The sequence below is a fragment of the Neltuma alba genome, unplaced genomic scaffold, assembly GCF_004799145.2.
Source record: "Neltuma alba isolate B1F8T4 unplaced genomic scaffold, ASM479914v2 tig00010421_pilon, whole genome shotgun sequence".
Taxonomy (NCBI): Eukaryota; Viridiplantae; Streptophyta; class Magnoliopsida; order Fabales; family Fabaceae; genus Neltuma; species Neltuma alba.
In genome coordinates this window covers 110,206-137,312 of record NW_021635323.1, presented here as the reverse complement: position 1 = coordinate 137,312, position 27,107 = coordinate 110,206, and the positions used below count along the sequence as shown (strand labels likewise).

General features: G+C 35.2%; 1 protein-coding gene and 1 long non-coding RNA gene across 2 annotated transcripts; one reads left to right on the top strand and one right to left on the bottom strand.

The window, feature by feature from the left end:
- Positions 1–1,688: 1,688 nt before the first annotated feature.
- Positions 1,689–24,093, bottom strand: LOC114756531 (uncharacterized). Its single transcript, XR_003741469.1, has 3 exons — positions 24,018–24,093; positions 14,393–14,397; positions 1,689–1,701 (listed from the first exon to the last, which is right to left on the bottom strand). It is a non-coding gene; the product is annotated as an uncharacterized LOC114756531 (long non-coding RNA).
- On the top strand, positions 23,197–26,030 carry LOC114756530 (inositol-3-phosphate synthase). The gene is made up of 10 exons (XM_028945473.1): positions 23,197–23,464; positions 23,589–23,657; positions 23,832–23,967; positions 24,093–24,340; positions 24,436–24,662; positions 24,753–24,868; positions 24,968–25,144; positions 25,236–25,424; positions 25,517–25,579; positions 25,678–26,030. Exons 1-10 carry the CDS (start codon positions 23,277–23,279, stop codon positions 25,795–25,797), a joined length of 1,533 nt encoding a protein of 510 aa, XP_028801306.1. The 5' UTR covers positions 23,197–23,276; the 3' UTR covers positions 25,798–26,030.
- Positions 26,031–27,107: the final 1,077 nt, after the last annotated feature.

The window sequence follows — 27,107 nt, the reverse complement described above, 5'->3', positions numbered from 1 at the left end:
CGCCTTGCTATTTTCTCCCGCCACCATTGAATGTGGATACCATGTTACTATTGTTCCTTTATGGCAAAATTTTATAAGGAAGGTGGTTTTGTTTTATTTTCTCCTATTATTTTACTTTAATGATTTTTAATTTGTTCATTCGAAGAATTTCGTAACATCATTTTTTGCTTGATTTATTTTTTTTTCTTTGCCTTTCATTTTGCTTCATTTATTTGTGCTTTGTTTCGGCATGGTGATGCTTTGCTTGTCTAATTCTTCTATTTGTCTGGTGAATAATTGCTTCAATCAATTTTTCTCTTAGCATCTCTTGTAAGTACATTACCTTGATTTACCTCTTCATCTTTTGAGGCTTTTGGTGTATATGTTTTTCTTGCTTCTTTGTTTCCTCATTTTGTGGTTTGTGAGGATTTACAAGGTAAGTGCTTGCTCTTTATTATCGCTTAAGATTATTTGATGTGGTATGTTGTAATGGATTTTATTAAATATGATGAATATACAATCATCAATCAATCAATCAATTATATTTTTGAGAATTTGTAATATTCAATTTGCTTAAAAACGGGTCGAATATTAGATTATGATATCCAAATATATTCAATTAATGAGATCTGAATAATATTTTGATTGGGATTTCAGTGTATTGAATTAACTGAGAAGCATCATTATTAAATGGGATTTCAATTAGAAGCTCAAATGAAGAAATTAATAAATAATTTTGAATTTGAATAATATCTTAATTGGGATTTGAATATATTAAATTAAATGAAAAGCATCAATTTGCTTAAAAATGGGTCAAATATTAGATTATGATATCCAAATATATTCAATTAATGAGATCTGAATAATATTTTGATTGGGATTTCAATGTATTGAATTAACTGAGAAGCATCATTATTAAATGGGATTTCAATTAGAAGCTCAAATGAAGAAATTAATAAATAATTTTGAATTTGAATAATATCTTAATTGGGATTTGAATATATTAAATTAAATGAAAAGTATCATAATTAAATAGTATATCAATTGAGGGCTTAAATGAAGAAATACATAAATAATTTTAAATTTTCATATATTTTTCCTAAATTTAGCATCTCTAATTTAAATCCCATTTGAATGAATAACGAAAAAAAATCCATACTTTTATGGGAAATAAATCTTGAACTATCTTAAATAATGCAATTTATTAGAATTTAAAATCTGATCAAATATTTTAATTCACGCATCGCATGGGAAGAAATTTCTAGTTGTCTTGTGTGTTATTTTCTTATGTCCTAGAATTCTATTGCTTGTCATTTCTCTTGGTTCATCTTTTGGAAGCAAATAGATTTTGTAAAAGAGAACTGCTTCCCTTTAAAAAAATAACAATAAAAACTCTTTTCCAATGTACATTTTTGCTATTTGAGGTGTTTAGAACCTCTTTGAGCAAAAATGACTATTTTTTCATGTAGGTTATTGGAATTTTCTCAAAAAGTTTAATTTAAAATGTTTCAAAAAGAAATAGATAATTTTTCAAACCAATCTTCTCAAGAAGTTTAATCTAAAAGTTATTCGAAAACTTTTTTTTCTTTAAATAAAGATGAAAGAATTGTTTTTGTCACATAAAAAAGTGTAAACCAACAAGAAAATTATTTTCTTAATAAATTTAATAAACAGTTTTTTTTGGAAAACATCAACCTAGTGACACGTATTTTTATCTCCAAACTACATGAGCTTTGATCTCTCTAAAAGGTACGTAGGCCTTAGGTTTTTATCTAGGTCAAGTCCATCTTTGTAAACAAATTATTTTATATTTTATGTTTTCCTTTATGTAAATAATTTTTGCTTTTTATTGCTTAGTTTTTTTGTTATTTCTCTTTTAGGGTAATTAAAATATAATAAAAGTCCATATTAATTTTGAATAGCCGATGTAGGGTAACGGTCTCATAAATGGATGCTATGGGGTGCCTTACAGCTTCTCCACACATAATCAACTCCTAAAACCTCTACTCTGTTTTCGTAGACTGTCTTTCATAAAAAATTTCAAAAACTAACCTCCAAAAATTGTGGTGGCCACTCATCTTTTGTTTCCCTTTATGGGAAGAATAGGACTTGAGTGTGACAAATCCTGACTTTTGTTTACTATAAAAGGCTGATTTTTTTTTCCCACAAGCATCACTAAAGTCAGATGTCATGACTCTTAAATTGAGTGATATGTTCAGTAATATTAGGCATTTTGATCATTCTAGCATCAAAAAGGAACATGCAATGTCTCCTAGCTCTTGTTTGAGGTAGCAAAAAGAAAGATGCTTATTTAATGAAACAAATACATAATAGACTTTATTTCGAATTTGTAAACAACATTTCATATAATTGATTTATGATCGAGTAGAGCAGGTCTTAATCATAAAGGAAACCAAATTAAAGTTTCTAGTTACCCTTTAGTTTGGTTTCCTTCTCAGTCAAGACCTACTCTACTCAATCATCTCACTCATACAAAATGTAGCTCACAAATCCAAAATGAAGTTTCTTCCCTTTTGTCGCTTTAACCAAGAAGTTGGAGACACCGCATGTTCCATTTTAACCTTATAGGGATCTAAATGTCTAAGCTTAGTGAACCTAGCATCCAACCCAAGGGTGGAGTCATTTTACCTTAGCTATGCTAACAAAAAGAATCGGGCATTTGCTACAAGCAGACATTAGGGTTAAATTTCAATCAACACATATGTCCAATACTTAGAAAAATTGTTTAAACCCCCTCAAGGTTGGACCAAAGCAACCAAACAAAAAATTGGGGAAAAAAATAAAAGCTAGAACAATCTTGATCTCTGATAGCACTTTATTTTAATTCATTCTCAAGTGCATGTTTGGATGGAGACTCCAAACTTGCCTAGGAAAATGCAAAACATGGCTTTTTGGGTAGTAAGTTAGTATCCATTTGTTTGGCATAGTGTTTTTCCTAGATGAGCTTTTAGTTCAAAAGTGCGTTACAGGAGAAGTTAAATTTTGTTGCATCAGGAATGAAAGCTCATTCATATCGTGTAGAGAGAAAGTTAAGCAGTGACAAAAGATAAAATTAACAACCAATAACAAAAAAATTAGTATACTAGGAGGCGTTCAATATCGAGATCATGAAACCCAAATGGCATTTATTCAGTCAGAGGTCCAACAAACCCTCTAGAATGTTCAAAGGATTTATAGGTTAGTGTATGTAATTGTGATCGATGTCCTTCTCCATGTAAGCATTTTCGAGCTATAAATCCCTTGAATACTTTGGAAGGCTTGTAGGACCCCGAACTGAATAAGTGCTGTTTGGGTTTCATGATTTCCATATTGAATGCCTCTAATATGTTATCATAGAGGAAAGAAAAGGCCGCGCTAGTATTGTCCTTTGGCTCTTTGCCATGATGATAAGAGGGAGGAAGACAACAATTTTCCAAGGATTGATGGAGAAGAAGAGTTCAGTTTGGAGTTTAGATAGATGCATGATGATAGGACATGAGGACCTTTAAACTTTAAACATGTTACTTAATTAGGCTAAAACGATTATGGGGAACAAAGTAGACAGGTCTCGTTTCTTCAGTTTCCCAACAAACTTATAACTCTAGACTGGTCCTCTCATATACACAATGTGTATAATTATCATTTATATTGGGTTCAAAGATAACTGGTGTAAATAGCACGCAAAATATTATTTTAACCTTTTTTTTAATTATTTACATTAATATCTGGCGATTGTGAAGATGTTTGGTGTAAATAACGATGTTATGTTGAACATGTACAAAACTTTGTAAACATTGACCCAATATTTACAAAAATACCGCCACCCACATTTTTTAGTCTGTTGCCAACTTGCCATAATGAACAATGTGGATAAGGTAGTTTAAAACGATTTTTTTGCTGGTACTGTTTAAAAAAGGAGGTTCTTAATTTCTTTTGTACTGTTACACTGACCAAGAAAGGAACTAGTGCAAATGTTGAACCGATATTTACAAAAATTCTACCACCCACATTTTTTACTCCATTGTCGCAATGAACGCTGTGGATAAAACAATTGAAAAAAGGTTTCTTCTTTGTAGTGTTTGAAAAATGGGGTTTTTAATTTCTTTATATATTATTTTTAATTATTTTATTATCTGTTTTTGTTAATTTGCTCATTGTAATTGTTCGTTTATACATGTTCACTAGTGAAATTTTGAAGAACTGAAAAATAGGAGCTAGTAATTTTCTCTTGTGTTGTTGCTAATCCTTTTATTTGTAATTATTAATTTGCTAATTGTAGCTGTTTTTATGAGTGTATTCACACAAAATTTCACCAATAAATAGATACATAAGAACAACTACAATTAAAAACTTAACAAATACGGATAAGAAAATTAACAACTCCCGTTTTTCAAGTTGCCAAGGTTTTTCCAGTGAATTGAATATACGCATAAGAACAACTATATTTAGCAAATTAATTAACAAGTACTTATAATGAAAATAACAACTCCAATTTTCCAATTCCCAAAATTTCATAAGCATATATAAGCATAATATTGGATTTTTGGGTTTAGATCCGCCTTTGATGGGCCGGACTATTTAACTGGATATTAAGAGCATTTTCTGATCAAATGTCCAAGTAAAATTATGATACTTTTGATTCAGTTAAATATCTTGAATCAAATCCAATCGATTACAATATAAATTTAAATTAATTTATATTGTATAGAATAAATATGTATATTAGAGATATATATATTTAGAATTAATTATGATTGATTATGGATTTGAATTTAGATCCATAATCTTATCAATCAAAGAGATATTTGAATATTCAAATTCAAACTGACAGGTTCAGTAGATATTTTGGCTTCCCAAAATATTCCTGGCCAAAGCTATAAATAGAGGCCTCCATATCAATTTAACTCACTTTAGTAGTTGAGGTTTTCTACTATCTCTCTTCCTCTCTTATTTTTCTTGCAAAGAGGTGCTCCGTTGTGCACTCAAAGCTTAGGCTTTTATAGTCTAGCTTATCGCGTGAGCTCAGAAGATCCAACCAACCCGATTCGAGATTCGACTTGGTATATTTTCTGATCCCATCTTTTATTTATCTGACATTGGCATCAAAGCCCTACTAATCTTGAGGCTTTTTTAAATATATATATATATATGTATAAATATATTTTTTGGCTCTACCATATTCTTTTCACATGAATAAATTGTTTTCTTTCCGCTATGTCGTCATTGAATATACATACGTTTATATACACCGTTGATGTTCTCCTTGTTTAACTTGAAAATTTCATTCAAAAACCCACTCTGAATTTTTACCTGAAACCCGACAACACTGACTGAATCGCCATAAGGTTCAAAAACACGGCACAATCTTCTTTCACCAGAGTCACATTGTCGGCCGTATGAAATTTTTTTTGGGTCTTTAAAAATGTTGTTTTTCTAAAAGGAAATAAAGCCATAGGGTTGTAGAGCTCGAAAAGACGATTCTATGGACAACTAAAATGCATAAGATGGAGTTTAGAGGTGAAAGTTATGGAGGATAGAAGTGGTGAGTCACGATGGACCTGTCGGAGCTGCAGCTGGGTCTAGAGCAACCTGACTGGAGGTCAAGGATGACCTTGGCCAGCCAGGGCTGTAGCATTTCACACTTTAAGTGAAATGCTACGTTTCAGGTTTAGTCGACTGGGAACCTGCCTTGAAGTCCATGTCTAAAAGAAAAAATTTTAAAAACTTTTTTTGGAACACGCTGTATAGGCACATGGGGTCCACCCTGACCCCCTTAAGTCACACGAAGCACATAAATGGACTTCTCATGAGGAATGGAGTCAAACGGAGCAGGGTCAGCAATAGAAAAATGCTGCCAAGGTGGCACATGAAGGACACGTGTTGAGCCCAAGAGGGGCCAACTCTCTCCCTCTTTAATTTTTCCATTTTTTTTAAAAAGAAAGGGTTTCTCAAGGCGTGTGAGGGTGCGTGAAAATGTGTTTTGGACTTTATTTCACCTAAAAAATTCCTTAAATTATGAGCTACAATTAACATACTATGTGATTATTTTGTAACTTTTTTTTAATGAAAATTGCATATAAATGCATTTTTTAATTTTTTAACTTCAAATTTTTTTTGTTTAGGAAAAATATGGCAACATCATATTCTAACCCTTCTTTGGAAATATTGCTATGAAGTTATTCTCCTCTTTCTAATGCTCCAAAATCCTTAGGTAATCATGCTAAAGAAAGTACTAATAAAAGAAAAATACCTCCATCTCGAGTAAGCTCTAACGTACCTAAGGAGAGTAATGATAAAAGGAAATGTGTTCCTGACTAACCAAAAGAAAAAAGGAAGAATTTTGTAGACTTAAAGACAGATCTAATTGAACAAATAGCAAAAAGGCATGCTGACCGATACAAACATAAAAAATGTCTTTTTTCAAAATTAAGCTATTATGTTAAACAAAATACCAATGAGCAAGATGCGTTCTTTTACGCAAACATCATAATCCAATATAGAGAAGAATAGGCAAGAAGAAGACACATCTTCACTGAAGGTTTTTTTAAACAAAGTCTTTGTAAATACTGGAAAGACATCCAAGAGAGCTTGAGAGAACTATTGATAAAATATATCATAAATGAATAGCCTTTTGTTCTTGATTATTGGATTTTTTTAAGCCCTCTGGTTTATTTTCACTCTTTGTGATTTTATTTTGATCACTTAATATTTGTAAACATTTGATCATTCAATATTTATAAACATTCATGCTTCATTAATAAAATTTTTTTTATTAATACTTTAATTGAGTAGGAGTTTCATGAGGAAAACTCAAAATTGAGAATGTGTTCAAGGAAAGTCAAAGATAAGAAAGGTGAGAGACAAACTAGGAGTAATGGTATGGGAGCCAACCTAGTTGTCTCTTGATCATGAAAATGGGAAGATTGCCACTTGGAGGGTCTATGACCTATTTGAATAGCATACATGTTGCATACCATACTAAATACATTATTGTCTCAAAGAAAGGGGTAAGTCTAGCGTAAGACAGAGAATGCTTTCTGCAACTTTGGGAGGACCGCCATCATTGAAGGTGGCAGTAACGAAGGAGGAACGAGATGCAATGGAGCGAAACAAGAAGAAAGTGAGAAAAGCAGGTAAAGCTTTTGATAGGAATGAGTTTCCTATGCTATCGAGATCGGAAGGGGGGAGTAGGGGCGATGAGAGCAGAAGGTCATATAGAGATTCAGTTCTAGAAAGAAGGGGATCAGGATCAGAGGAGAATGCGCATTTATTTAGGATGGAATTAGAAGATTACGTGGATACAAGTTTTGCCTCGATCCAAGATAAGTAGGGAGGAATCCAAATTGACAGGTCCGACCCGATGAACGTAATTTCTTGCTGTCGAGTGAGGAACATCAAAGGTTGTATGATTCTTTTGCTCAGACATTGGTAGTGGAGTTGCTGGGAAGATGACCATACTCACTGCTATGAAAAGGAACCTGCCACGAATGTAGGGAAAAAAGGGGAAAGTGAAGGTCTCTGATGTAGAGAATGGATTCTTCATGGTTAGGTTTCAAAGTAGAGAGGACTACATGGATGCTTTAACAGGAGGTCCATGGATCTTATTTGATTCTTACCTAACTGTAGCAAGGTGGTCTCCAAGCTTTGAACCAAAATTGGAAGAAGTTACTAAAATTGTTGTCTGGGTGTGTTTACCAAGTATTTCCTTGAAGTACTATGATAAAAAATTTCTGTGGAATGTAGGGAGTGTGATTGGGGAGGTTATGTGTCTACTAGCACTACTTTGAGAGTGAGGGGAATGTATACTAGATTATGTGTTAAAGTTGATCTTACTAGGCCTTTGGTACCTCAATATGCTATTGAGGGGACAACTAAGCAGATTGAATACGAGCGTATGGGACTGTTGTGTATGGTTTGTGGAAGATTTGGGCAGATGAAGGAGCAGTGTAAGGAGAAGGGGTATAAGGGTAGATACTCTGATTGTGCATGAGCATACAGGGAACCAACTTATTAATGAAGAAAGTGAGGGGCCTTGGAAGGTGGTCCAAAGAGATAGGTGGGGAAGAAGGGGGCAGAATAAGGAGGAAATGGTTGAAGGGGGTCTAGATTCTCAGTACTGTAGCAGGAGGTAGGGGAAGTGCAAGAATCTGTTGCTGAACCTTTAAAGGATGTAACAAACATGATAATACCTGTCATAAGGAGGAGATTCACGGGGGAAGAGTGTTGTGGCACATAAGAATGGGAGTTTGACTGAAGCATTCATAAGGAAGGATGAGGGATTTTTTTTTTGGCTGGTAATAGTGAACAAGAGATGTATAAGGAAGGAGTAAGGGGAAAAAGCAAGGTTATAGTAAGAAGAAATACTCAGGAGGATCTATTTGTGCAGAAGAGGGGTTGTAGTGAGGTGGTAGGAGATGCGAGCACAAGTTTTGAAGGTATCAAGAGATTGATGATGTGAATGGTCTGTATGATTCTAGTAGGAATAACATACTTTCAAATGAGGTGGACAGAGGTTTAGAAGCCCAAGAGAGGGGTCTAGAAGATGATGGGGCTGCTAGATCTGAGGTGAATGAGTATGAGGAATGCATGGTGGATTAAGTTTGTTTGGCCACTTACTTTCTTATTTTATCCATGTTTAAGATCATTGTTTGGAATTGTAGAGGTGCGAGTAGTAGTAGATGTGCTATTGCTGTAAAACACTTGAACAGAGTACATAGACCGAATATGGTAGTTTTATGTGAAACAAGGGTAAGTGGGAGGAGAGCAAGTAATACAGTAAAGAGAATGGGGTTTACTCATTCTGAAAAGGTTGAAGCGAATGGTTATGCTAGAGGAATCTGGATCTATTGGAAAGATGATAGATTGGGGTTGGAGGTGTTGTCCGTAGGAGACAAATTCATGCATGTGAAGTTGAGAAAAGAGGAGTATATAGATTGGTTTTGTACTTTTGTTTATGCAAATCCGCAAGGGACAAGAAGGTAGGAGCTTTAAGGGAAGTGGTCTCAGATTACAAGATAGGTAGGAGGTCCATGGCTAATTACTGGTGACTTTAATGATATTGCATCCCCAAGTAAGCAAAGTGGAGGGGCTGGTGCTAATATTGCCAGGTGTAATGCTTTTAGAGACTGGATTTATAGGAATGCTCTTATTGATTTGGAAGCTACGGGTCCTTTCTTTACTTAGAGGGGGCGTAATAGGAAGGAAGAGAAAGGATTTTTAAGAGGCTGGATAGAGGATTGTGTAACTTGTGTTGGCAAGAAACTTTCCCTAATGCTATGGTTAGAGTTCTGCCTAAGGTATATTCGGATCATCACACATTATTGTTTGACTTAGATGGGCAGAATTCCAGGCCACTGAATAGATCGTTTTGCTTCGAGGTAATGTGGTTGGAGCTGATTGAACCAAATTATTCTATGTTATTTCATATCATTTTAAGGGTATTTATCATAGATTTTGACTCCTTTTGATGATAATTGTGCTTAATTTAGATTAAGAGTCCTTACTTTGAGTTAGTGTCTTTTTGAAGGTAAAATTGTCATAATTGGTTATTAATTGTATTCAATTGATTTCTAAGACAATTGATGCTTCGAATTGTTGCCTTTTATTGTAGGACACTTGAGAATTAGAGCCAAGATTGAAGATCAAAGCATTACACAGCATGAGAGTTTCTAAGAAAATGCTGTGCTGTGGCAAAAAGTCTGAAAATGTGCATCAGTGGCTATTCTGGAATGGTTCGCCGGGTCAAACTTTTGAGTTCGCCGCGGCAAACTCTCAAAATCTCACTACATTTCCTTTCTGGAATAGTTCGTCGCGGCAAACTCTGTCGTATTAGTAACGTCAGATTCGGATCCAGAACACAAAAATAGACCTTCTACTCATATGATCCGACCTAGATGGACCCCAAAAGCCCTTAAAAACCCTATTTTCGACCTATCACTCCATTCTATCATCTCCAACACCTCATTTCTCTCATCTTCTTGCCTCTCCACCTCCATCTTCTTTCCCATCCATTTCCTTCATCTTTCCTTCACTCCATCTCATTTCCTTCCACTCCCAGCTACCATGGCCGACGGATTCACTTCAGTTGGAGCTTTTCTTGAAGCTATGGAGGGCTAGGGTTTATCAACTCTTGAAGATGGTGGAGTAGCCTGAGTTTCCAAGCTTCAAAGGGGAGTTTCAGTTTCAATCTTTAGTTTCTACCTATGTATTTATGATTTCCTAGGTCTAGGATTTGTAAATTCTTAGTAAGACACTTTGGTTGACTCTGTAATCATTGGTTAATGATTTACATTTGTAGTTTGGATTGGTTGATGTTGAATTTTGTGCTTAAATATATGTGGTCACATATATGCTTCTTTGTAACTCTCATGATTCTCTCCTATCTTGCATGGTCATGTTTTGATACTGAGTTGATTATGGGTTACACTGAGCTAATTGCATGATCATTCTCAAATTACACATTAGGGAAGCTTAACAATGTTTTCATTAATGAAGTTCATTGATTTAAACATTGGACTCAATGAGTTATTGAGGTTGTTATTAAGAAAACCTAATGGATTTGTGAAACTCCCAATATCTTAAGTGAACTATGATTGCCATCAAAACCATTTTCAAAAGATTTCTTATCATTCATTTCCATTCCATCATTATTATCTTAAAACACCAAAAATATAGCATCTTAGGTTTGTTTTCATTGCATTTAGTTTAGGCACCATGCATTTAAATCTTAAAAACCCAAAACCCCATTTCATTGCATTGCATGGCATTTAGTCTAGCTTAGGTAATTAATAAAGGCTCCCAAAAGTGAAATGACCTGAGTTTGCACTATACTGCATAGCTTGGATTTATTTTTGATTGAGAACCCCAAGGCGAACGACAAAAGGCTCTCATCAGGAGCATGCTAAGTTTAAGGGGTTTTTGAAAGGGGCCTAGAGGGAGGAGGAGGAGACACATAGAGCCCTTGAGTTGCTGCAAGAACCCTTAAGGAAATGGAATTGGGAAGTGTTTGGAGATCTTAAGAGGAGGAAGAACAGAATTATGGCTTGACTGGATGGAATTCAAAGAAACCTGGGAACCTACAAAAATCCTTTCCTTGATGAGTTGAGTCAGGAGCTGCAGAGAGAGCTTTTAGAGCTACTACTCTAGGAGGAAGTTCACTGGTTTTAGAAATCGAGAGGAATGTGGTTGGAGAACAGGGACAGAAATACAAAGCACTATTATTTAAAAATGATGAGCAGAAGGAGGAGGAATAAGATTGTAACCCTTAAGGATAATGGAGGGAGATAGGTGGATGAAGAAAGTGGGCTAGTAGAAATGGTACAGAAGCATTTTATAGAGCTTTTTACTGAAGAAATACCTAAAAGAGAGTGGTTTATTACCAGGCAGAAATAGGGGTATGTTAGTAGGAGTGTGTTGCTTGGTTTGAATAGAAGGATTAGTAGGGATGAGATAAAGAGGGCGGTGTTTAATATAGGAGCTTTCAAAGCACCGAGAGAGGATGGGTTCCCAGTAGTATTTTACCACACTAATTGGGAGTTGATTGGGGAGAGCATCATCAAGTTTGTAAGGAGTATTTGGGAGGAGAGCCGAAAGTAGAGAGGCCAGAACTTGTATCACAATTGAGATCCATCTCCTTGTGTAATGTGGTGTATAAAGTTGTTTCCAAAATTATTGTGAGTAGACTTAAACCTTTAATAAGTAAGGTGCTCTCCCCCTTTTAAACTAGCTTTGTGCCAAGGAGATGCATTCAGGAGAATATTGTTATTGCTAAAGAGATCTCTCATACTATGAGTAAGATGAGTGGGAGTAGGGGATTTATGGCTATAAAGATTGATTTGGAAAAAGCATATGATAGAATGAATTGGAGGTTTTTTATGAGAGATTTTGAAGAAATGGGTGTCACAGGAAGATTCATGGGATTCATTAAAGCTTATGTCAATTCAGCTACATTTCAGGTTTTATGGAATGGAACAAAGTCTACTCAGTTTACTCTTTCAAGAGGGGTAAGACAGGGGGACCCTTTGTTTCCTTATCATTTTATGCTCAGCATGGAAAAGCTCTTTCATATAATAGCTGACGCGGTAGAAAAAAAAAGGTGGAAGCCTTTGAGATTAGGAAGGAGGAGAGTACCCATTTCCCACCTTATGCTCGCAGATGATCTATTGCTTTACTGTGAGGTGGATAAAGAGCAGATTAAGGTGGTTCTGGACTGTCTTAAAGTGTTCATTGCTGTCTCGGGGCAAAATGTGAACCCCTTAAAGACTACGATTTATTTTTCAAAGAATGTTAGTACGGCCAAACAAAAAGAGATAACTGAGGCCTATGGGTTTAGAAGGAAGGAGGACATTGGGAGATATTTCGGGGCTTATGTGAAGAGGGGAAGGAACTCAATTCAGAATTTTAGCTTCTTAATTGATAAGGTGCAGAAAAAGTTGAGTAGATGGAAGAGAAGTTGCTTATCACTCACAGGCAAATTAACCTTAGTGTAATCGGTTTCCCAACAAATACCAATCTTTCATGTGTTGCACGAGAACTTACCAAAGGGAGTGTGTCAACAGATTAAAAAGCTATAACGAGAGTTTGTGTGCGGACAAGAAGGTGAGGGGAGAAAGGCACACCCAATAAGATGGAAGAAAGTGGGAGGTTTTGGACTAAAAGAGTTGTAAACAATAAATGATGCCCTTCTATATAAAGTAGGATAGGAGATGATTGCAAAGCCGAATAAACTTGTGTCAAAAGTGCTTGATGTAAAGTATAGAAGAAAGGCTAATTTAACTAAAGAATGTGTCGTAAAGCAGGGAGACTTAATTATTTGGAAAAGACAAGGGGAGTTGTGGCAAAAGATGGTAGTGGATATAGGTTGGGAGGTGGGAAATGGGACAAAAATAAGTTTTTGGGAAGATAAATGGGTTTCTAACGAGGTTATCTTAAGTGAAAAGTGTAGGGGTACGCTTGTGGGTGAGGATGGTAACTAGAAATTGGGGAAGCTGTACAGATAAATGCCTGACAAGTATGTGGAGTGGATTCAAGCGATCCCTCCTCCTAACTCAAATGATTCGCAAGACACAATTAGATGAGTTCTGATGGTAAGTATAAAGTTTCTAACATGTACAATTTGCTTAAGGGTTTTGATAGTTTGAATAGAAACAAATTGTGGAATTTGATCTGGGATTGGAGAGGACCTAGACATGTGCAAATTTTATTATGGGTAGTGGTGAATGGTGGTCTTTTTACCTCTGTTAAAAGGTGAAGGATTTTGAAAACTTCTCCCTTGTGCTTGATCTGTAAAAGGAAAAAGGAGGATGCATTACATATGTTACTGGACTACCCTATTGCTAGAAAGTTTTGGGTGGAGTTGTTGAAAGGCAGTTGTTGGGATAATTTCTTTTCTCTGCCCTTATATGCTTGGCTAGTAGAAAATTTATACAGGAAGAAGAGGTGTTAGCATGAATGGGATCTGGTTTTTGCTATTGGTATCTCGATGTTGTGGAGATGGAGAAATGTTTGTTTGTTTGAATAGGATTTTTGTAGGTCAAGCAGGCTGGTAGATGTAGTCTTTCAATTTGTTAAAGAGGTTAGAGAAGCAAGGGAAGTTAAGGAAGAGAAGGGAATCAAGAGCTGTGCAATGGTGTAGTGGGAAATACTGGAAGCTGTGGTAGGGAGGAATAAGGTGGCAGGTTGTAGGGGTGTGTATAGGGACCATGAGGGAAATTGGTTGGGTGGATTCTTGAGGAAAATAGGAAGGTGCAACACAGAGGATGTGGAGATGTGGGGATTGAGAACTGGGCTTAAGTATCTGCGAAAATTTAATGGAAGAAAGGTGATTATAGAATCTGATTCCTTAGTGGTTGTAAGGAAATTGGAGCAAATGGTACTTAATAGAAAAGGTAGCAGTAACCTCATGGGGAAGGTGAATGAGGCGTTAGGTGATGGTTGGGAGATGCGTGTCAAACACATCTTCAGAGAAGGAAACATGGTGGCCGATTGTTTGGCTAAAAGGAGTATAAGTCAAACCTATGGCTCCTACTAGTTGGAAAATCCTCCTAGCGATCTGATTATTTGGATTGAAAGAGATAGATCAGTTGGGCCTCAGCCTCACCATTAGTGTAAGTAGTTTGGACTTTTGCCCCTTTTTTGCAGGGAAAAAAATACATTATTGTCTATATGATAGCACAATGTCTCAAAGGGGAATCAAGTCCATCATAACTGACCTTGTAGGAGGTGACAGGCTAAACGAAGATAATGACAGCATATGGCATTGTAAGATATCATATGTCCTTCAAGAATAAGAAGTCATTGATGTGTTGATAACTTTTCTTCTAAAGCTTGAGGTGAATGCATCACAAAGGGACTAGGATGGCTATGTGACCTCAAAAAGAAGGGATACTATCACCAGAATCACTATGCTTAGCACCATGCCTGACAATAACATACCCTTCTGTTTCTGCCATATGAGTGGTACTAAAAATTGAGTTTGATGGTACCTTTGCTGCAAGGCTTAAGAGACTCACTATCAAAACTTGACAATGTCAAGTTAGGTCCTAACACTCCTATGAGGCATCAAGTAAGGGCAATAAAGAACTTAATAAGGGAGCTTAAGGAAGCCGGAGGCACCTTATCTGATGAGCAACAAATTCAAGCTGTCATGAAATCTCTTCCAGCTAGTTGGGATACCATGAAGCATATTATTACTCATAATGAGACTATAAAAACCTATGCTGTTGTAGCGCACCACCTCCAACTAGAGGATGACCAAATGGAGACTAAGAACCTTGTTAATAAAGCATATTTAACTGAAGGAAATGGGAGATCATCCCCCTAAAACCAGTCTAAGAGAACTAAAGGCTCTCAGAATAAGAAAAGCAACCTTAAAGTGGAGAAGGGAAATAATTCCCTCAAGAAAGGCAAGAAATCTATAAAAAAAAGTGGAACATAACAACCATCAAATGCTATGCTTGCCAGTAGAAAAGAACTACCTTGAGTAGAAAAAGGTATTAAATTCAGATTCCATACATTTCTCTTATGTTCCTAGCACTACATTTATTGTTGAAACTAACCCTATATGGGTTATAGACTTAGGGGCAACAAACCACGTAAGCAAAGATCATGACAACTTCACCAAATTTTGTTGGTTATCAGTAAGAAGTAGATGGCTTTATATTGGGAACAACATAAGAGTAAAAGTCAAAGGGATCGACACTTGTGAACTAACCCTAGATAGAGAAAAAACCCAAATCCTGCAAAATGCTCTCTGTGCTCTGGATATTCTGGTGAAATCTTGTGTTTGTTATTTTTTTAGTTAAATTACATTTCAATGTCTTTTTCCATGATTTCATCGTAGACATTTCATATGGGACCAATTTTTTAGTTTCTGATTATGTTTTGGATAGTTTCTTTGTTATAGAGAATTTTAATAACAATTTTAATTCTAGTTCTTTCTATGCGCTTTCGTCCGATGTCAATTATGATATCTGGCACGCTAGATTAGGACATATTAGTTAAGAACACATAACCAAACTAGCAAAAGAGGGTTTGCTAGGAAATGTGTCCAAAAAGAAAATATCTCTATGTGAATATTGCCTGGCTGACAAGAGCACAAGGAAACCTTTTGGAAAGTCAACTAGGGCTAACCACACTCTTGAATTGGTATACACTCTCATATTTACAGACCAATGAGTATCAGGGGACATTAGGGAGCAGGATATTTTATTACCTTTATTGATGACTCTTCTCGATATAGCTATACTTACCTGACTTTCCACAAATCTAAGATATTAGAGTGCTTTAGAAAATATCTCAATATAATGAAGAATCAGCTAAGTTGCAAGATCAAAGCCTTAAGAACTTACAGAGGTCACGAATACCTCTCTAATCAGTTTAAGGAGTTTTGTGAAGAAAAGGGCATTGTTAGGCAACTAACAATCCTTGGAACTCTTTAATAAAATAGAGTTGCTAAAAGGAGGAATAAAACTCTCATTAATATGGTTAGATCAATGATGACAGCTGAGCTACCAACATCATATTGGCAAGATGCTCTTCTACCTGCCACATTCATGCTTAATCAAGTACCTTCTAAATTAGTCACTACAACCCTTTATGAATCATGGACAAGCTACAAATCAGATCTAAGTATCCTAAGTGTAACATCCCGACTTTTGGGCCTAGAAGTACCAGAAATAGCCTGAATTGGATGGGCTACTAGACCCCTATTAACAGAGGTCCCAAAGACGAGAAAGGAAGTTAAAGCAGTTTTAGGGACTAAACTACAAAGTGAAAGTTTTAAGGGGCTAAAGTGTAATCAAAGTTAGAGGCTCTAGTAAAGTCTTAAGGGCCCCAAAAGAGAAAATAGGCTAGATACAGGCCAAAGGTTAAATTAGAAGCCTCAAAGAGACGGTTTTATGAGGTTGAGCCTAAAGTATAGAAAGAATGTGAGCAACAGTGACAAAATGCTTAAAAGCAAAGGCCATGCTCATATAAGTGACAGAAAAGTATAGAACGACAAGTCATGTAAGTATGAATTTCAAGGTTGAGACCTGACAACGAGGTATAATGAAAAGTAGTAAGATTTAATTAACCTTAATGTTGAGTGTTGCATTGATTGCTATGCAATTTCATGTGTTATTATGTGGTTGAGATAGATGATGATGAAAGTGTATAAGCATGAATGGGAAAGAGTAATCCCAAGTTATGTATGCTAAAGAAATAAAAAGAATTAAAGTAAAGAGGGGTTAAAAAAAGGATGTTTCACTAAGACCATAGGGATTAGCAGCCTAAAACCATGATTTTTCCCGTAAATATGACAAGTTAGAACTAAGGGGCAAAAATTGGATCTTCATAAGGTACTCTAAGAACTTTAAGAGATACATCTTCATTGGTGAAAATGATAATGACTCGGTGACTAAGATAGAGTCAAGGGACACAACATTCATAGAAGCCAAATTTTCAAGTAGAGGGAGTATTGATTGAATAAACTATCTTTATGAAAATGATAGCAATAAGGTACAACAAAGTATTCCTTAGTCTACTAATCTAAGTTGGAGGGTTGAACCATTTTCACAACAAAGTTTGACCCAGCCACGGGAAGAAAGTCATGTGGCAACCATACTTAGGAGAAGTAACAGAGACAAAACTCCTAAGAGACGCTTTTCAGTTGAAGGAGCAACTTTCATTGTCAGTCTAAAAAATGATGAAGATGACCCCGTAAGTGTTGAAGAAGCACTAACACGGTCTACTAAGGAAAAATGGCAAAAGACCTTACAAGAGGAAATGAATTCCATGGAGTCCAACCAAGTATGGGAGTTAGTTGATCTACTGCTTGGCTGGAAGGAAATTAGGAGCAAGTGGGTTCTCAAGTATAAACACAAGGCTAATGGATCAATTGTTAAACTCAAAGCAAGATTAGTTGCCAAAGGGTACACACAATGGGAATGAGTGGATTATGGAGGTACTTTCTCACCTATTGTATATTTTAACTCGATACGATTGATACTAGTCCTAGTAGCAAGTTTATACTTAGAATTGCATCAAATGGATATAAAAATAGCTTTTCTAAATGGAGAACTATATGAAAAAATCTATTTGGAACAGCCTAAGGGCTTCATACAGAAAGGGAAAGAACGAAAGGTTTATAAACTCTTAAGATCCATTTATGGACTCAAGCAATCATCTAGGCAATGGTACTTGAGGTTTCACAAAGTTATAAGCTCCTATGACTTCGAAATGATCAAGGAAGATCAATGTGTTTATATCAAATAGTTTGGAGACAATTTTGTCATTCTATCCCTTTATGTCAATGATATACTTCTAGTTGGTACCAATCTCAAACTAATCAAGATGATCAAGGAGTGGTTATCCTTGAACTTTGAGGTGAAAGACATGGGTGAAGCAGAATATATCTAAGGCGTTAAGATAAGAAGAGATCATTCTAGAAAATTGCTGTCATTATCACAAAAGACATATATTGCAAACATCCTTGAGCATTTCAAAGTGAGAGACTATAAGCCTATGGATACCCCTGTGGTGAAGGGTCACAACCTAAGTGAGCAATTGTGCCATACAAAACAATACGATATAGAATGTATAAAGAAAGTTCCATACTCAAGTGTCATTGGCAACCTAATGTATGCTATGTTGTGTACCAGGTTGGATATATACTTCACGGTGGAACTTGTGAGCCGATTCCGATCCAATCCAATCCAAGAGCAAAAGTGTGCTATCAAGGGAATGGCCTTCATGTGAAGGGTTACTTTGATGCTAACTAGCCAGGAGACCTAGACGAACGACACTCGATATCAGGCTATGCATTCCTATTAAACAACAAAGCAATCTCTTAGAGTAGTAAGAAGCAAATGTGTGTGTCTCTTTCATCTACGGAAGCAGAATATGTAGTATTATCTGCGGCTATTTAAGAAGCTGTATGACTCAAGAGATTCTTAGTACAATTAGAAATCCATGGTGGTAGTGAGGGACCAACTCTAATTCATTGTGATAGTCAAGCAGCAATAGCCTATGCAAAAGACCTTAAATACCATGATCGTACTAAGCATATAGACATAAAATATCACTTTATAAGAGATATGATAGCCAAGAAACAAGTGACTATTCAATACTTATTTAGTCATAAGATGTTGGCAAATCCCTTAATCAAGCCTATAGCTAGAGATCCTTTTGTCAAGCATGTAAAGGCTTTAAGTATACGTAAAGCATAATGTATTGAACCCTTTTTTCTTTTTAATACTTTTCGTTTAATTGTGTAAGCACAAGGCATGCTGTATTAAACCTTCTTTTTCCTCTTGCTTAGTAATCAAATGCAATTTATCTAGTTTAAAATTTTCTTGTATATACATTTGTGTATTTATACATGCATAGGGGCAAGGTATGTAACATCAATACATCATACAGCTCACAAGGTTAGCTTACTCACAGAGGCAATCACCTCACTATGTTCTTATGGGACATAGAAGGTATGATAGTGGATGATCACTGTGAGATGATAGAGAAGAATCACCACACAAATGTCTCCTTGACTAAACTGAGATAAGACCCATAAAAGTCTAGGCTGAATCATGGATAATGTGTAATCCATGATACCTGTTGCCAAACAAGGAACTCTTCACTTATAGGACGTCATATAAAGTTGTGATAGGAGAGATCTTGGTTCAGAAGTTAAAGTGCATTTAGAACTTAAATATGTACAGTGCTACTAAAACCAAGACCAACATACTCCACTTAGTGGATCAAGCACCATAGCAGGCAATTTATACTACATAAGCTCACTTAATCAAATCACAACATGGGATGTATATGGAGGATCCCTGATCCATTACGGTGTGAGTCCCAGAAAGAAAATAAACCTTTCATAATATCCTCAAGACTTAAACAACATCATAAGGGTCTAGTTTAGTGACAGCTACTCTAGCTTAAATCCCATAGTCAAGAATGATTCGATCTAACGGGTCAAGACTGGGAAGGTGACTATGCCAAATCTAAATAATGAATAGTCAAAAAGAAGATTTATCCTAAAGTACACAGCTACGATGGTATCTATGACATGTCCCTTGCAGGTTGAACAGAATGATTAAGCAAGTGTGGACACCAATGTATAAGAAGGCAATCTGAGTAAACAAAATAGTTCGAGAGGATTAGATATGCCTTGAGTAACATGTATGGATAAAACTAAGGCATTCAAGGCAACATGCATATGATTTGCAAGTACATCCAGAGTGTCCTTGTGTGCTGATCCTATATAAAGGACTCTAGTGCACAAGTACCCAAATCGAGGACGTCATGCCCACGCGGTCATGGAAAACACCTAATATGAAGCAATGAAAGATACAGCAATCGCATGATGGATAGCCTATCAAGTGTGAGTGGGAGATGTTGGGTTTTTGAGCTTGGATCCGCCATTGATGGGCTAGACTATTTAACTGGATATTAAGAGAATTTTCCGGTCAAATATCCAAGTAAGATTATGATATTTTTGACTCAATCAAATATCTTGAATCAAATCCAATTGGTTACGATATAAATTTAAATTAATTTATATTGTATAGATTAAACATATATATATATTAGAGATGTATATATTTAGAATTAATTATGGTTGATTCTAGATTTAAATTCAAATTCATAATCTTATCAGTTCAAGAGATATTTGAATATTTGAATTCAAATTCAAACTGAAAGGTTCAGTAGATATTTTGGCTTTCTAAAATACCCCCAGCCAAAGCTATAAATACTTCACCCATTAGTTCAACTTACTCCAGTAGTTGAGCTTTCCTACTATCTCTCTTTCTTTTTTATTCTTTCTTGCTAAGAGGTGCTCTGCTGTGCACTTAAAGCTTAGACTTTTAAAGTCTAACTTATAGCGTGAACTCAGAAGATCCACCCAACTTGATCCAAGATCCGACTCGATACGTTTCGTGGTCCCATCTATTATTTATCTGACATATAAAAACAATGATAATTAAGAAATCAACAAATATAGATAAGAAAATTAATAATACATTAGGGAATTAGGATGTAAACAGGTGTATTATATATAAATATATAGATACATATTATACCATATAATTAAAAGGATTTGATGGCTAGTGCATTAACTTGTTGGTGTGTGAGGAGGTCCTCAGTTGAAACTCCTTGGCCAACTTCTCTGAAAAAATTCTTTGGCGGCCAGCACTCCGGTGTCGATTGGCAATTGGCGGTGGTTGACACAAGGCATTTTGTCATTTCATGTTAAACTATAATTTCATTTTTATTTTTAAATACTAAAATGAAATTATAGAATTATTTGGGGTCTATGGATATTAAATTGCTACCGTAGTTCTTGAATCCCTATATTTTATAGTTTATCCTGATTTAAAATTGAAAATATTAATTACGAGCCTAAAATCCTTGCACTATACAAAAATTTAATTTTAAAAATATTAAATATGTCTAGCGGTAAAATTGTAACCATACAAAACGTGATCATGAGATTACCGAAATGAGACATTTAATATTAAGTTGTTGGCATAAACGACATTTCATATTAAAAGTTAAAGAAGTTATTTGTACCAGGCTTAAAGGGGAATTTGATGTAATTTAACATAATTTTAATTGTTTAATTTAGCCCAATTAAAATTTTAATCTTCTGACAAACTGATCATGTGAATAAAAAACGTTTAATTTTAAATTGTAACTCCTTTTGAATTTGATTCTAACATTCTAGGACAAAAATAAACAGAACTAAATATTGCAGATATAGATCTGTGCATCTTTGTTGTTGTTACTTGTTAGTTTATTTTTTTAATTGGGTAAATTAATATTTAGACGTAAAAAAAAAGAGAATTACAATGAGACTCTAAAAAAGAAAAATAATTATAAAATAGGTTTTAAAAGTTGTTATTTTATATTCTGAAATTGGTCATCACAAGCTATCTAGATTATTATTAAGACATTTTAGTAATCATTTTTTTTATCTCATTATAATTCTCTTTTAAAAAAGCTTATAAAACCCACACGGGTTATAAACTAATTTTATGTGCAGAAAGCACCTTTTTTTTTTTTTTTACCAGCAGTGCAGAAAGCACCTATATATAATATATATATATATATATATATATATATTGCCGCCAGAAAGGACCTTTAATGCCTCTCACAAAGGCTCTTTATCATCATTAAGAAAGCATATGCAAAAGGCATTTGGGCTCGGTTATTCTCCCTTAAGATAGCATATGCAAAAGGTATCTGGCCTGGGTTATTATCACAACAACTAATGTGAAAAAAGTTTTTTTTTTTCCTTAAGAATTGTTACGTTTTTGAGATTGATAATTTGTTGTAGAAAAGTTAACAGCATGTGATGAGATGTTCAATATATACTCCTCTGTTCTTAATATATGACCTAATTATTGAGTTGATTTTGATCTTAAATATAAAACTTAATTTTAATATTTATCAGTTTTTCCTAAATTATCCCTATTGATACCCCTTCAACCATAATTAAGTAAAAGAGAGAAGAAGGATATTAAGGAAGATGATTATGGTGTTTTACAAAAAACATGTCATATTTATTATAATTAACCAACTTATATAACTTCCTTAGTTTAATCAAATTAGTTAAATAGGTCTTATATTAGGGACCGGATGAATACTACTACTTTCTGTCCTAAATATGAGATAAAAGCTAGTTAAAAATTTAATTTGGTTTTAAACACTACTTTCGGTCCTTTATATAAGAATTTGTTTGACTTTTATTTTAATCCTAAATATAATATCTCAGTCTATTTTGTCTATTAGATTTATTTATTTTTTTTAAAGATGGTCTTTATAATAATAATAGTTCTAGCCAATAGACTTTATTAGCAAAAATATTTTAAGAAAGACAACACCTATTTATTACAATTAACTAACTTAATTAATTTTCTTAATCTATTCAAATTAGTTAATTAACTCTTATATTAAAGATTGAGGGTAGTATAATATTTCAATCTACTTTATCTACGATATTTATTCATTTTTCTCCATAATAGTCCCGTGATGAGTGCGCATATTGGAGAGATTTCATTCTAATACATATGATTAACAATAATATTTTTAAAAAATAACACTTATTTATTATAAATAACTAATTTATTAATATTTTAATACTCATAAATTAGTTATCTAATTTTTATGTTAAGTACATGAGGTAATAAGTTATGAATGATATATTGATGACAAAAAAAAAAAGAATAGCATTTTTTTCTGCTTGCTATAAATAGCGTGATTTACTTATTAAACTTTATATAATATATGCGATTTGTAATATTAACAAAATTTACACAAATTACTATTTATGTTTATGAATTATAGAAATTGTAAATAGCATGACGCTATATATAAGCTGAAAATGGGGCCCCCTCTTAAATTTAAATTAATATTAATTGGATTTGACGTACAGAAGTTTCGCAGCCCTAGTCGTTTTTTCTGCATGCGGACCTCTCTACAACAGCCTTTGTTTTGGGAAAGTTTGATTTTTTAAAACGAAGGTTTTTTTATAAATCTAAAAAGAAATTCTCACCGAACAAATTACTAAATGAAATTAAATTATTTTCCCTTTTATTTCACGCACATACCAGTCTCTGCCCAAAACAAAGAAAAAGGTGAGAAGCCTAAAATTCACTCGGCGCCTGCCACGTGTACGCCAACAGTTCCCGATTCTCTATTTATAGAACCCGCGAGTGCTTCGGGGAAGAGCACCAGCAACTCTCAAAGCCAAAGAGGAGTGAGAAAGAGGCAGAGGGAATCACAGTTCAAGCTTTTCTTCTCCTTTTCCGAAAATGTTCATTGAGAGTTTTAAGGTCGAGAGCCCTAATGTGAAGTACACAGACTCTGAGATTCAGTCTGTGTACAACTACGAGACCACTGAACTTGTCCATGAAAACCGAAATGGCAAGTATCAGTGGATCGTCAAGCCCAAAACTGTCAAATACGAATTTGTGACAAACACTAACGTCCCTAAATTAGGGTTCGTTCTTGAATCTTCCACCTCATTTTTTTACATTTTCTTCGATTCAATGCTCCATACTGTTATTAACTGTGATTTAATCGTTTGTATTTCGTTTTCTATTCGTTGATTTGTTGATCTTTAGGGTGATGCTTGTTGGTTGGGGTGGAAACAACGGTTCTACGCTCACTGGTGGTGTTATTGCGAACCGAGAGTAAGCTTCATTCTGCCTTTTTGGTGCCGCACTAGATCTCGATCCTTGTAGGGTTGCACTGATCACGATCACGACTCTGTGATTAGTTTTTAATAATTTTAATATAAATTGATCGTTGATGATTTTTACACGAAAGAAACTTTATTAATTTTTTTGGGTCCATTTTGTAAATAGGGGTATTTCGTGGGCTACGAAGGACAAAATTCAACAAGCCAATTACTTTGGCTCCTTAACCCAGGCATCAGCCATCAGAGTGGGGTCCTTCAATGGCGAGGAAATTTATGCCCCATTCAAAAGCCTGCTTCCTATGGTATGCCGTTATATGAGAGAAATCTGCATGTTTGAGATAAAATTTAAGACAGATTTTATAGGATACTGTGAAATGAGCATTCAAAATACGTTTAATGATTAATGGGTGTTTCATGATATATGCAGGTGAACCCAGAAGGCATAGTATTTGGAGGATGGGATATTAGTGACATGAATCTGGCTGATGCGATGGCAAGAGCTAAGGTGTTTGATATTGATCTGCAAAAGCAGCTTAGGCCCTACATGGAGTCCATGGTTCCACTCCCTGGAATCTATGACCCGGATTTTATTGCTGCCAACCAAGGTGATCGGGCCAACAATGTGATTAAGAGCACTAAGAAAGAACAAGTTCAACAGATCATCAAAGACATAAAGTAACTGCAATAATGTTCATATAACTGCAATACTTTCTAATATTTTTCAGTTTAGAAATTTACTGAATGGACCACTTTAATCAAATCATGTGAAGGGAGTTTAAGGAAGCCAACAAAGTCGACAGGGTGGTTGTGCTTTGGACGGCCAACACTGAGAGGTACAGTAATGTCATCGTGGGGCTGAACGATACCATGGAAAACCTCTTGGCTGCTTTGGACAGGAATGAATCTGAGATTTCTCCTTCCACTTTGTATGCCATAGCTTGTGTTCTGGAAGATGTGCCTTTTATCAATGGAAGCCCTCAGAACACTTTTGTCCCAGGTACATTACTTGTGGCTTCCTGAATTGTATTTGCTACTTGGATTTTCAAAATATGAACCAAGATTGAGGACTTTACTCATTTTTTATCAGGCCTGATTGACTTGGCGATCCAGAGAAACAGTTTGATTGGTGGTGATGACTTTAAGAGTGGTCAGACCAAAATGAAATCTGTGTTGGTCGACTTCCTTGTTGGGGCTGGTATTAAGGTAAGTCAGTACCGTTGAATTTATTAATTTCTTGAGAGCAAATAAAAGTTGGCAAAGGAGAAGTGTACTGATTTCAAATGTTTTGGTTATGAGTGACAGCCAACTTCCATAGTGAGTTACAACCATCTGGGAAACAACGATGGGATGAACCTCTCAGCTCCACAAACCTTCCGTTCTAAGGAAATCTCCAAGAGCAATGTCGTTGATGATATGGTCAACAGCAACGCCATCCTCTATGAATCTGGCGAGCATCCTGACCATGTCGTTGTTATCAAGGTAATATTTACTTTTGCCTCCCCATTTTGGCTCAATCTTTGTCTAGTTGTCTGCTCTTACGCCTAATCCTCTTTTTCTTTGACTTTTGTAGTATGTGCCTTACGTGGGAGACAGCAAGAGGGCCATGGATGAGTACACTTCAGAGATATTCATGGGTGGAAAGAACACAATTGTGATGCATAACACATGCGAGGATTCCCTATTGGCTGCTCCCATCATCTTGGATTTGGTCCTCCTTGCTGAGCTGAGCACTAGAATCCAGTTCAAAGCTGAAGGAGAGGTTTGTGTGCCCTTTTTAGTTGTATCATTTGTTGGTAATGAAGCATTTCTAAATTGTACAGAATACAGAGCTCACAATTATGGGTTTTACAGGGCAAGTTCCATTCCTTCCACCCAGTCGCAGCCATCCTCAGTTACCTCACCAAGGCTCCTCTGGTGAGTCTAAACATAACTTAATTCAATTGGTTCTTAACAGATAAATTATAGTTAAAGTTAAGGTATTAATAAATGGTTTGTGGGTGTCAATATTTCAGGTCCCACCAGGTACACCAGTGGTGAATGCATTGTCAAAGCAGCGTGCTATGCTGGAAAACATCATGAGGGCTTGTGTTGGATTGGCTCCTGAGAACAACATGATTCTGGAGTACAAGTGAAGATGGACTGGTTTCCCAGTTCCTTTATGAATATGTATTCGCATGATTTCGCTTGTGTAATATCTGGCAAATGTGTATGTTTTCAGCGTTCCGTTTTTTAGTTTTTGCAAGGGCTGCTCCTCTTGTGCGTAGCTTGCCCTGTTATCTGCTTTTGCTTATTTTATTTAAGAGCAGGCAATCTCAAGTGTTTTAGATGAAAGTAAATGCAAGTATTTTCTATATATTTTCTGGAACTTCCATGTTAGTTGTCTTATTTTTCTTTTTTAATTGAAGTGGAAAATCAGCATCTTGCTGCTATAATTAATCAAAAGGGTAATATGTGCAGCCCGAAACCATGGAAGAAATAGTGACAGCGGTTACAAAACCAATTCATAATTCATTCACAAGTATTATAACTCACTATCATGAAAAGAACATTTTGATAAACTAGCATGACCCAATAGTTATGCAATGGAGACATGGGGAAGTATAGAATTAACTAACTTTTTTTTTTTTTGGGGGGGGGGGTGTTCCTCAGAACTTGGAAAATGAACTTGTTGTCCAAAACTTGGGAAGAGTGAGTCTTTCTATTGGTTTTATCTGTAATGTTGATTGCTGAGCTTGTGCATTGGAATGTGGGATTAATTGGTTTCTGCAATACACTTAAAATTAAGAGATTTTTTACTTGAAAAATGGTCTTAATAAGGCAGAAGAACAGCAGTAAAGACAACATGAGTTGTAAGAGTTTCTCTATGATCTAATTTATTTTGTTCACTCGATGCTACATAAGGAAATTAGCAGAAATTATGAAAATTAATTTAATTAATTATTTATAAAAAAAAATTGATGTTGATTTTCTAAAACACTTTTTTGGTAGTTTGTATTGAAAACTCCTTAATAAATGTAATTAAAAGAATAGTTAAAAAACATGTTATAAATTTCATAACCAAAGTGGATTGAGGTAAAGCCCTCAATTAATTACTTCATGCATTCAGTACCAAAGAAAGTATGACTTTATCTCTTTTAACTTTTAAGATTGAGACAATCAACCTACCCTATAAAAGCAAACGCTCATATCCATGAACATTTCTCAACTATCGTCAATGCGCAGAAACGAACAAGAGCAGGAAAAGAAGGAAATTAATAATGCAAAACAGAGTGGGGACAATGCATATGAGGTAATAGAGGGAAGTAGGAATTGATGGTGAGGAAGTAAGTGGGGTCACGGAAGTGTCTGGTTTGAGAGGAAGCGTTTAAAGTTAAAAGAACAAAAGATTCGAGAGAGAGAGAGATAGATCAAAAAGGGAGAAAATTTCCAAATGACTTTATTC